This window comes from Stegastes partitus, unplaced genomic scaffold (assembly GCF_000690725.1).
Source record: "Stegastes partitus isolate 25-593 unplaced genomic scaffold, Stegastes_partitus-1.0.2 Scaffold176, whole genome shotgun sequence".
Taxonomy (NCBI): domain Eukaryota; kingdom Metazoa; phylum Chordata; class Actinopteri; family Pomacentridae; genus Stegastes; species Stegastes partitus.
This window is the reverse complement of record NW_007577907.1, coordinates 655,295-667,006: the sequence shown is the minus strand read 5'-3', so window position 1 is coordinate 667,006 and position 11,712 is coordinate 655,295. Positions and strand designations below refer to the sequence as shown.

The following is an 11,712-nucleotide window of genomic DNA, read 5'->3' as shown; positions in this document are numbered from 1 at the left end:
AAAATGGGGGCAGCAGGGTCTCCTGTAAGAGCTGCAGAAAAAACACACATGGTGGCCAAACGCTGGATTGTTGCTGCTCTCTGAACACGGGCACAAGGAAAGGAAGACAATCAGACATAAATAATTTAGTCTAAGACCAGCACACACTGGAACATGCCGATTTGGATGTGCCTGATATATTAGCTTATAAAACCTCAAGCAATCTACCTCAGCTTTCACTTCCTTCTTTGTCCTGTCTGTTCTATCAAATCTTTCTATGGCTGCTGAAATAAACAACCGTCCAGTCAGAGCTAAATGTGCAGAAATTCAGTCAAGTGCTTCTGTTTTTGACTGTTAATGCATATTTTTACTGCAACGTGTAAATACAAAAAAACTGGAGTATTTGGAATTTGTAAGTAGGATCATTTAACTTTTTTATTTTATTTTTTTTAACACATGGTCCATCATTCAGTTCATCAGTCTGGCTTTGGTTACTAAATATTTTTTGCAGCTAATGGATGGATCAACTTGGAATTTGTTATAGAGATATTAATTATTCAAGATTATGAGTCCCACTTCCTTTGACTGCCTTCTTCTATTTTTAGGCAATTTTACAAGGGAGAGCTCAGTTTCTTTGAATCACAGTTTATATATATACATAACCTGTATATGCTGTACAGCTAGAACAAAAACATTGGTTTAATTATACACTATATTGGGTATATTTTTACTGCTTTTTCTTGCTGCCAGACAGCCCTTTCCAACAGAGAACTGAAGCTCTTACATTCGTCTACACATTCTTTGAAGCCACCAGACTTCATTGTCAAAATCAGTAATTTTAACTTGCAGAAAACAGGAGATGCTGTTTTATAGTTTCCTCCATCAGCTGATTTGTGTGTAATATTGTAGAACTTGGTGATAAAACACATTCATTCGAATCTGAACAAACATGTCAACACACTTCAGTTACACAATAACGGACCAGCAGCTGACATCTTCTGCGAGCTGAAATTTCTGTTTTGGTCATTGAACTCTGGTGGCTATGAAAAGAGAAATGTTTGCATCATAGAGACATTTGTGCCATTTTTGCCTTCATTAGAGAAACAAAAGAGATGAAGAACTACATGTAACAAAGGTCACTATGGGGACTCAATTTGTGGAGACTGTTGTTCATAGCTTGACTTTTAAACTTCAAGCAACCAAGGTGTCCTAAGAGTTCATGTTTTCACATATAAGCATCTACAATTGTTGGATGAATTTTCTTTACATTTTGTGCACATACGTCAATTTTTGGCTTTATCTCTAATGAGGAGGCAGTTTTGGGTTAAGTGTCTTAACAACTATTGGACAGATTAAACTTACTTACTTACTTACTTATAGACAGACTTAGGATCTCAGGGTGAATCGTAATAACTTCTGACTTTTCATCGGCTGTCATGTGCAGCGCTAACATTTCCACCAGCCTTCGGTGAACTCGACTAATCTAAGGAAGAAGCAAGATTAAAGTAAAGGAACTCTGAGCCGTTCTCTTGTCTCCTTATCTGTGTTTTATTCATATCTCGTTACTATCACTTGAGTAACGAACCTGTCGGCTATACAGTGAATATAAGATGATGTATGACATTTGTTGTTCTCGTTTTTGTCTGTTTGTACTAACTAAAATTTCAATACAATACAAATGAAAAAAAAGGTTGTGTACATACTAAATATTTACTCAAGATCACATGTTGCGAGCATGTTTGCACGTTGACATGAGCATTCTGCTGTTCCTGCATGTGCAACTACACACCTGCAAACGTGGCTGTAAACTTCTAGCTCAGTAGTTTATTTTATGTTTATGTTTTCTCTACATTTTGAATTGCACCTCTTTTTCCACAGGGTTCTCGTATCTAACAGACTTCTTGATGCGCCTACAATCCAAAGGCTGCGGTCGATTCAGAGACTTACTCCACTCTTGCCAGCCTGTAAAGTTTCCCTCCAGATAATTTATGTGGCAGTGCCTGCCGCAGCTCTGCTTCCTGCAAATCGGCAGCCAGTTTGAAATGTTTCCTTTTAGTCAGTTTCCAAACCACAACTCGTGTGAATCTGGGTCCAGCTGGCTTACCAGCTTCTTGTAAAGCTAAAACAAACACAACCACCTGCCCCCAGTATGTAGAAAAGCAACTAAAATGCCTCCTCGGTGTCAATCAAATGGGAGAACATTTGACAGTTTCCTCAATGCAGCTGCAGAAACCCCTGAGGACCGACAGCAGAGAGTCCTTGAGGAACATCTGGGTGACTATGGCTTTACCAGACTTCCTAAAAGTTTGCACAACATCGAAAAGACATCCCTGTGTATGCTTTTGTTTAACATTCTAGATAGCTTGCCCTACCTCCTGTGCCGTCATTACTTCAGAAACAGATCCCTCCAGGAGGACTGATATGCAGGACATCCATAATGCACTGGATCTGTGTGGACAGCTGATACCCCAGAGGTTATTTTGAGAACAGACTTGCACATTAGGAAAAAAAATAAAGTAGGCTATCTGTTCACATTTATCCATGTACTAAGAAACAGAGAAAACAATGTCTGCACCACAAATTCATCACAGCCATTTAACTCTTATTCACTAAATACGAAAAGCTGTCATACTTCTTCTTGGTGCAAAGCCAACACATTCAAAGCTGTGAATTATTAATATTTTGCAAATTTAAAAACTTTTGTCTCCACATACAAGAATCTGTGCATAATCTGTATTTTTTTATTTTTTTTTAACTTGCTGATTCTACAAATCGGTGCAATATCGATATTTTGGACATGCAATATTAAACCTTCTCTGTCAGTTTTTCTACTCATGAAAGAATCTATGCAATACAGAAGTCTGCGTGCAAAATCAGCATTTTTCTGCTTATTGATTCTACAAATCTGTGCAATATTAATCCTTTTTTATCAGTTTTTCTACTAATCAGAGAATCCTTGCAATATTATTTGTCTGTGCAATACTGTCATTTATACATCCAGAGGAATTCAGACACCTGAACTTATTTTTATTGTTATTTTTATTTTTGTAATGCTATCTCCTAAATGTTTGCACTATCCACTCTGCTGTTGTAGTCATGCAGATGTCCTATGTCATACCGTATCGTGATAATTTATTTGGGAGGTAATTGTGAGACAAGACAGGCCTTTTTGGGATAAATGTCCTGGAATGTAGGTGACACATGAAGTGAGTAAGAATCGACACTGTGCTTACTGAAGGTGTCTCTCCTATAAACAGACTGCAGACACAGAAAGTGCAGCTGAAGGATGAACTTGAGTCAGTGGAGCAGCAGAGACGCCCACAGACACACTGGAGGAGAAGAAAAGGAAAAAAAAAAAAAAAAGGCGCTATAAAAACGTGAGTCGGTATTTTAGCGTCAGTGGGGATCCTTGACACAGTTAAAGGCACCATGAAGCAGACGCACGGATTCAGTCCCGGATAATAATTTAAAAAAACAAAACTCCGCACAGACGGTCATTACACCCGCAGCAGCTGTGGACTTTATCAAAGGGGAAACATGACTTCTGATCTGAAGAAAAAGACGTTTCTCCTTCTGTTTCTGGACTGCTGACATCGTTTAGTCGTCTTTGGAGTATCTCTGGATATTTGTTAGACAAGAAAACAAACTCAGCTGGACTGAGGAGATCAGCTGTCTGGTGGTGAGTCGGTTGTTCATTTTAAATCTACTTTGTAAAAACGGTGCAAATCTGGCAGCGAGGGTGGCAGATAACATCAACAGCAAAACTTTACAAAGGGTGCTAATATAAGAACTGTGAAAACGCTTAAAATATCTGGAAAATAGTGATATTTACAGCTGGATTAAATACTAGTTTACAGTCAGGCGATGTAAATCACTAATAGTTGTTTCACAGTTAACATCCAAATTTATCTGTGATTTTACTAAATATTATCTGCATTTTGACAAAAACAGTGAAAACCTGTGAAATAATACTTAAAAAGATTATCTACGATTTTCAATCGTTAACACGCATACGTTTTCTAATAAATACCAGCAAACATCTGCAAAATATGGATGGTTTTTTGCTAATTTAAATGCTGTAAAAAATGACAATTTTATGGTAAAACGTGAAAGAACAAATCATCATTTGTAAAAATACAGATTTTTAATGCGGGTGTTTTTTTTTTTTTTGCCTGTTTTTATTTGTTTGTTTATTCTTACCATTAACACATAAAGGTATATTTTTGGTGATTTTACTATTTATTGTCTGTAATTTAACAAAATTGGAAAAATCAGTAAAATAACAGTACAATGTTCAAGGAATGACATGTTCAAGTGTAATCATACTAGTAAAGAATAAAATGAGCCAACCAGAGATTAAATTTACAAATGGGATTAAATCCCTTTGAAAAATCTTAATCTTATGTAATTTTTATTATACATATTTCATCAGCATAATTTTTATTATTTAATGCTGTTATCTTAAGGTGTGCACTGTGAAGCTACAGAATATTCTGCTCATCTTTTACAAATCAACATTCACAGGAAATTATTCCTCAAAGTAGTCATTTGACTAATTGCATATGGGCAATATTCATGTAACAGGATCTCTTATGGAAAAGAAAACCAGGTTTAGGGTCTTCTTTGGCTTGATTTGCATCACATTGGATTTACAGCTGTTGCTCTTTAAAATTCAGACCTCATTCTGGGAGAATCTGACCCAATAATTACCTTGTGAGCTCAGTTTATGCAACAAATCAAGCTATTGAGATTCTCGGCATTAAAGTGTTTATAATTGTGATGAAAAATGCTAAACAGTACACCCCATTGCTTAACTCTAATATATAATTTAATCAAATGTCCTGTTTTTTTGGGGTGTTTTGCTGCGAGTCCTGTGTATGATCTGTGTTTGACCTCCTCATCAGAGTTCACTTTGCAGCACTGCAGGTTTGACAGCTGTCTCAGTAAATGCCTTCATGGCTTCTAGTTGCTGAAACGCTTTCATTTATCCTGTCTGTCTGGACGCCACACAAAGGCATCCAGCCATCAAGTCAGGTTGAGAAGACAAATTATTAAACAATCGTCTTGTCAGATCTTCAGTGATCTGTAAAGAATTTGCAGGAGTAGCTTATATGTGTTCAAATCTTTTACTTTATCTTAAGTCCTCAAACCATGATCTTAAAAGACGAAAGGTATACATTTCGGGGAAAACCAGAGATTGTTGGTAAAGTGTTGCGTCACATTCGCCTCCTGCAGCTTTAGTGCTCCTTGTCACAGATTCTGTGTGAACTCTGCTCCAGAAATGAAAAGCATTCTTCCAAAAGTAATTCACTCATTTGGTGTTTTGATGATGGTGCAACAGAGCGCTGACACAATCTCACACAGCAACAACTGGGTTGAGATCACATTTTACGTAGATTTTGTACGTGTATGTGTAACTTTTACTGTAAATTGTTCTTTTAGTCTAAGTAGATCAACAGAATTGTATTTTAATCCAGACATTAGCGGATTAATTAATCACATCTTCTTCTTCTTGCAGCCTCCCTTCGCTATGGACCTCTTGACCTGCAGACTTCAGAGATGTTAGCTTTGAGCCACTACAACTCCTCAGCCTCCCCGTTCCTCCCTCGTCTGGCTAATGACAGTGGAGGGACGGTGGAGGTCAGTGTGGCTGTTGAGGGGCTGTCGCAGCAGGGAAACTTCACGTTTGTGGAGCCGACCACCAGCGGCATCATTGCCGTCGTCCTGTCCATGACACTGGGCATCATTTCCAATATTGTGGCTCTTTTCATCCTGGTTAACGCCTACTCCCTCCAGCGCCGGCGCTCCAAAGCTACATTCCTTCTATTTGCCACTTCACTGGTGATCACAGACTTCATTGGCCATGCGATTCCTGGAGCCCTGGTTCTGCGACTCTACCTCTCCGGAGGTGTGAGTCCTGAAGACTTTGACTCCTCTGATGGCATGTGCCAGTTCCTGGGTGGCAGCATGGTGTTCTTCGGCCTTTGCCCGCTCTTCATGGGTTGCGCCATGGCTGCTGAGAGATGTCTGGGTGTTACTAAACCACTGCTGCACTCATCTCTAGTCACCAAAACACGCACAAAGATCTGCTTGGCTGTGATCTGGCTGCTGGCTTTGTGCGTAGCCTTGCTGCCCTGCCTCCAGCTGGGCTCTTATACCTACCAGGACCCAGGGACCTGGTGTTTCATCAACGTGCTCAGTGACACTGAGGAGGTGGACGTGGTTTTTGTGGTGCTGTTCTCTGGACTCGGTCTGACCTCACTAGCTGTGGCGCTGGTGTGTAACACCATCAGTGGACTGACACTGGTTCTGGCCCGGCTCAGGAGGCAGCCTGGTTGCCATCACTCAGCAAAGTCCCATGACATAGAGATGGTGGTGCAGCTGGTTGGCATCATGGTCTCCTCATGCATCTGCTGGAGCCCTCTGCTGGTGAGTATCAGAAAGTACAGTGAGAGGATAGCATGCAGCCAGTTCACAATGAGATTTCTTTTACGAAAACTATAAGTTAAATAGGGAGTAATAGTAAAAAAATAAATAAAATAAAATAAAATAAAATAAAATAAAAATAATAGAAGATTGAGTACTTGTATAGCCTAGAAGCCTGTACCTGCTATCAGTAGAATGTTTTTTCTCTTACATATCAAGTTCACTCACACAGGTGTTTTCACTAGACTCTCTCAAGACTTTTTTTGAGCATGTTCAGACTGCTCAGTTGACATTAGTCTCTCTCCCCAGTTTTTTGCACCATTTAGAAAGGCCAAACATGTTGCAGCTTTTCTTGAATGTCCATACTTCTGTCATCTGACAAGAGAGCTAATCCTTTATTGTGGATCTGCAATATATCCACTGCTCAGATTTGTGGAAATATGTTAGATTTTCTACAGTTATGTCACTTTATGCAAGTGTCAAATGAGCAACAAAAGTACTGGTGTATGATTGTGAAATCTGAGTTGGTTGGTCTAGCAGTGTGTTAAAGATGCTCTGCATTCACACACAGAGGCTCTTTTCTTCCTAAGGCATTTTCAATTTTATCTTGGCTTGACATAAATATAATAAAACTATAGTAAAATCATTTTTAAAAATGCAAAAAACAAATGATTTACATAAACAATAAACGCAGGTGTATAAGCAACACAAAGAAAGAATCTACTTGCAAACACTGTTCAACTTGTTCAACGAAGAGTAGTCAGATTAGTATTAATACTAGCACACTGTAAAATCTGACAGGTTGATCCAACTAGTAGGAAATTGGTTAAGTAAACTTTATTATTAGTCTTTGGGGTTCTTGTGTACTGTTATCGGTACTTCAAATATAACTGTATCTAATTAGTTGTATTGATTTTGTCCAACTGCTGTCAACATACCAAGTTACTGTAACTCAACTAACCATGTCTGCTTACTCAACTAAATATAGAAAATCGATTACAAAGCTTAGTCAAGCACTCCAAACAAAAACTAGTCAGCAGAATAAAAAATAAAATCAAATACCATTCAAAGTACCAAAGACAAAACAAGTGAGGTTGGTACTTATGAAAACAAAGAAAGTCATCCAATGAAAACATACCTACTGGGACACCTTTACAATAAATATGTGCCTGCGGATGGGTTGAGATACAGAGTAACTTGCAGGTTAGTGCTGGCCGTCTTCACATTTGACAGTCAATACCCCCAAAGCAACCTATTTTATGCTGTGATAAACTCTGCAGGTATGAAGATGAAGGTTCAGAGACCAGAAGTGTTCATGCAAAGATCTTTTGTATGTATTAAAACAACCAAAATGTGCAAACACAGTAGAAAGAATTCACTGCCATCATTTCTGAGGAAAGCTGGAAGTCATTGCACAACTGCAGTCTGCATCATTATGAGATGATAGTGTCAGACAGGGAGGAAAACCTGGGTGGTCTTGTAGCATACAAGTGTTTAAAGATCAAATACAGTCAAAATGTAGAATGAAAGTACCAAAAAGAGAGACTGAAATGAAAATAGCATACAACAACAACAAAAAAAACCCTGCTTATTACATGCATTGCAAAATAATAATAAGAAACTTTAATTTGCACAACATACGCATGGTTAATGAGAACATAAAAATGCTCACCCTTATCTGAACCTGGGAAAGGATCCCCGCATGTGACCTGCCAACAGGCCCCGTTTTAGATCTCAAGAAATAGCAGCAGAAGTTCTTAAGTTACCAGTCGAGTGAACTCTGCAACAACCTTCAGGACAAAAAACAACCACAATATTGAAGTGAATTCACTGACTCACAGTCAACTTTCCTTTTGAATCCTCTCTTATGATACATCATTGCATGGACATATGCCTTTTACTTGGCTAACTTTGTTAGTCGTAAGATACATATTGAATTTGAAAAGCTCTACCAGAGATTCTGCAGAACATCTGCTCTGATTACTCCTGTGTAACGCTGCTGCACATGTGCACTCAGGGGAACTTGGTTTTATAATTCTGTCATCAAAAATGAATACATTACTCAAATTGTATTACTGAGTATAACGTAATATAAGTAACATATGTACATATAATTTAGGAAAGCACATGTGTTACTTTCAGAGTGTTCAAAGAAACAGTAATCAGCTCAACCTACATGAGCACTGATTGCATTCATTACCTCCTTGCTGCTGTTGGATGCGTGCAATAATTGTATTTTACCATGCAACGCATATGTGATGCATATTAAATGAATGTTTAAGAGGCAAGTAATCACATAACATTCCACTTTCCCTTACAGGATTACACATTACAGCTTTTAATAATGAAACATATTGGTATCAGTATTCTGTCACGGTATTACTTTGTAATGAAACCACAATGAAATCAAGGAGTACCAGCAATTGAGTGTATTTTAGTGCAGTCACTTTGAACTAACATTTTGCAGCATCACTGAGCCTACTGTTGATATAAGAAAAATCTAATCATGTTTCTTTATGTAGCATTTTCTAAAACAGCCTGAGTTAACCAAAGTGCTGTATGTGCTGTAAAACAGGAAACAGCTAAAATGTGTGCAAATAAGCAAAAGAGGAAACATGTTAAAAACTTGTACATCAATTGTCTAAAACAAAATAAAGTAAATATAAAACACCAAAAAGAAAAACAGGACAGGATAGAACAGATACAGATACTAAAAAGTATAAACCAAAACCAGTATAAACATGCACATCTTAAGATTGTTCTTAAAAAGTTAGAAATGCAGGAGGAAGATTTGATTGACAGAAGGAGAATATTACTAAGTTTTGGAGCTGCCACTGCAAAGTCATGATTTCTGCTACCCATGAGTCTTATGGGGCAATTGAAAGCATTTGTTCTGAGGATCGAAGAGCCTCGAGGTAGAGTGAGGGCAGAGAAGTTCTGAAAAGCAGGTACTAATCTGTGCAAAAAGCTAAGTGTAACTTGAGTTAGATCTTATAAAGCAATTCTGCTGTGTTCAGGCCACAAACAATACGGCAGGGTCACTTAAAAATCTAGTTTGTTGTTGTTTCTGTTGCCATTTTTGAGCAATTTTAGCCTTTTCACTTTCACTGACATGTTTCCGCTCTTTGATCATATATCATGTGTGTTTCATGCCTGCAGATCTTTGGCCTGATGTCCGTGATCCACTCCTACACAGGAACCATTGGGGATAACCTGTTGAACTATAAAACCTTGATGGTGATGGGAGTGAGGCTAGCTGCGTGGAACCAGATCCTCGACCCCTGGGTCTATATCCTGCTGCGCCGCACAGTGCTCCGCAAAATCTACCTCATCGCTAAGTGCCAGGCGGGCCTGCGGGGAACTATACTGGGCCGCTGGGAGCCGACCTCTTTCCCCAGCTCAGAGAAGAACGAAGTCAACCAAGTCTGAACTGAGAAATGGATGAAATTGGTACCAGGTCATACAAAGAACTTTGTGTGCAAAGACTTTTGGAAAAGGAGACCTGCATAGAAGCAGGAGAAAAGAACAAATGTTGCAGCTGTGTTGGTCCCTGTCCAGAAATGCTTCATGGTTTGATCAAATCTTTTTTTTTTCTTCCATCACACAGCATCGAAGAGGAGTTCATTGTCTGACCTTAAAAATGGAAGCTAGCTAATGCTATGATTTTGCACAAGAGATCATAAATGTTCTACTGTTTACTTAACAAACGTGAACATTCCTTAATATTATATTTTTATTATGAAACTCATAACAAAAGTCAAAGCTGTCGTCCACAGTGTAGTAATGCAGTAATAAGCATGCGACTCAAAGGTTAGCACGAGTGATACTTAAAGAGTTTATTTTCTGGTGTCATGTTCCCATTTTCACCAGCTTTGAAAGTAAGACTAGGTAGAAATTGCACAGTGATTTGCTCTCATATTAAACTGTGGCAGAAGAACTGAGCTCCAGAGTAAACCCAAAAGTATTTAGAGGTTATTTCTATTGTTATTCTGCTGAATGTACGTCATTAAGGAATGTTAATATTCAAATACTGTGGACTTTGTGTACGTTTGAGTTTATACATGCTTTGATGTGTTTATATAGTGCTTTATGTGAAATAATGTAACATTTTATAAGTTATTACTTGAACTGTACCCTCAGTTTACTGAGGATATCTAAAGAAATTTAAACTGAATGTAAATAAAACAATGCAATGTGTGTCTTTTTGTGTAATTTTCCTTGCAAACGGGTCTGTTTTGTGATGGAAGGTACGCAAGTGGTCCATAAACATGCTACTCTGCTCCTATTATAGATTATTATTTATTCTAATTCTAATAGTTAAAAGGTTTTTCAAGTGTAAACTCGAGTAAATACTGGCAGGACTCATTTCATACTTCAGTGTTTTCCTCAGAGCTCTGAACTTTCCCAAAAGATCTATGGGTTGTGCATGATTACGCTGTAAAGAATTTACTCTGAGGATGTTGTGATCTGAAGCAGTAATGTTCTGCAGAGTCATTTTAACAGACAATGATGAATCAAAAAGGATTATCCACAAAGGTCATGCAGATAATAACCTGTTTGATCAAGAATAGTGTGGAGCTAATCTGTTTGATTTAAGCTTATCTCGACACCTTGCTATTTATGGTGCACTGCTTCAATACGAGGGCCAGTGTCTGGGCAGGTTGTCTGGCTCTGATATGAGTAACTTAAGATGAAGTGCAGTGAAACATTACTGTTTCAAGCTGCCTATTTTATCTGGTTCCTCTTCAGCATAATTTCTTTCCAACCACATCCACATGGTCTGCAGCTGGAACATTTTTTCCATCTTTTTCTGCTCATGAATCTTTTCTGACATCTGCCACTGATGAGCAGCCAGTGATATCCACACCTCACTTTGTTACCCTCACATTTAGGTCACTCAGGTTCATTTGTGCTATATAAATTACGGTAATGTCTTAACCCTTCTATTTACATGAATCGAGTGAATTTGCACAATCAATAATACTGAAAGGTCTTACCTGGAGTCTTTAGTTGGCTAAATGTGTGTTTTATATAATGTTACAGGTTCTTAATATAATATTTAAACTTTGTAGGTAATTAAGTAATGCACTTTGGTTCAATGGCTGTTAATTTAAGATATGACTTGTTGCATTTTCACCTTGAGAAATGCCTAATGTAACTCTGCATTCGTCGTACTTACAGATATTTATAGAATCCTGCACTCACACACATATAAGATATGCAAAACTGAATAAATTTAGTCGTGCAACATAAATAAATACGAGTAATTAACTCGCTGACAATATTGCGTACAGATTCAGTTCCATT

At 38.0% G+C, this 11,712-nt stretch overlaps 1 protein-coding gene across 3 annotated transcripts; it reads left to right on the top strand.

Moving 5' to 3' along the window:
• The first annotated feature begins 3,437 nt into the window (after positions 1-3,437).
• On the top strand, positions 3,438-10,602 carry LOC103355958 (prostaglandin E2 receptor EP1 subtype-like). 3 transcript variants are annotated; one of them, XM_008279944.1, is made up of 3 exons: positions 3,438-3,658; positions 5,498-6,408; positions 9,565-10,602. In XM_008279944.1, the coding sequence occupies exons 2-3, from the start codon at positions 5,539-5,541 to the stop codon at positions 9,832-9,834; spliced, it is 1,140 nt and encodes a 379-aa protein (XP_008278166.1). In that variant the 5' UTR covers positions 3,438-3,658; positions 5,498-5,538; the 3' UTR covers positions 9,835-10,602. The 3 variants fall into 3 exon arrangements, with proteins under 3 accessions (XP_008278166.1, XP_008278165.1, XP_008278164.1); XM_008279943.1 differs by having other exon boundaries at positions 3,438-3,666; XM_008279942.1 differs by lacking the exon at positions 3,438-3,658 and having other exon boundaries at positions 4,754-6,408.
• The last annotated feature ends 1,110 nt before the right edge of the window (positions 10,603-11,712 follow it).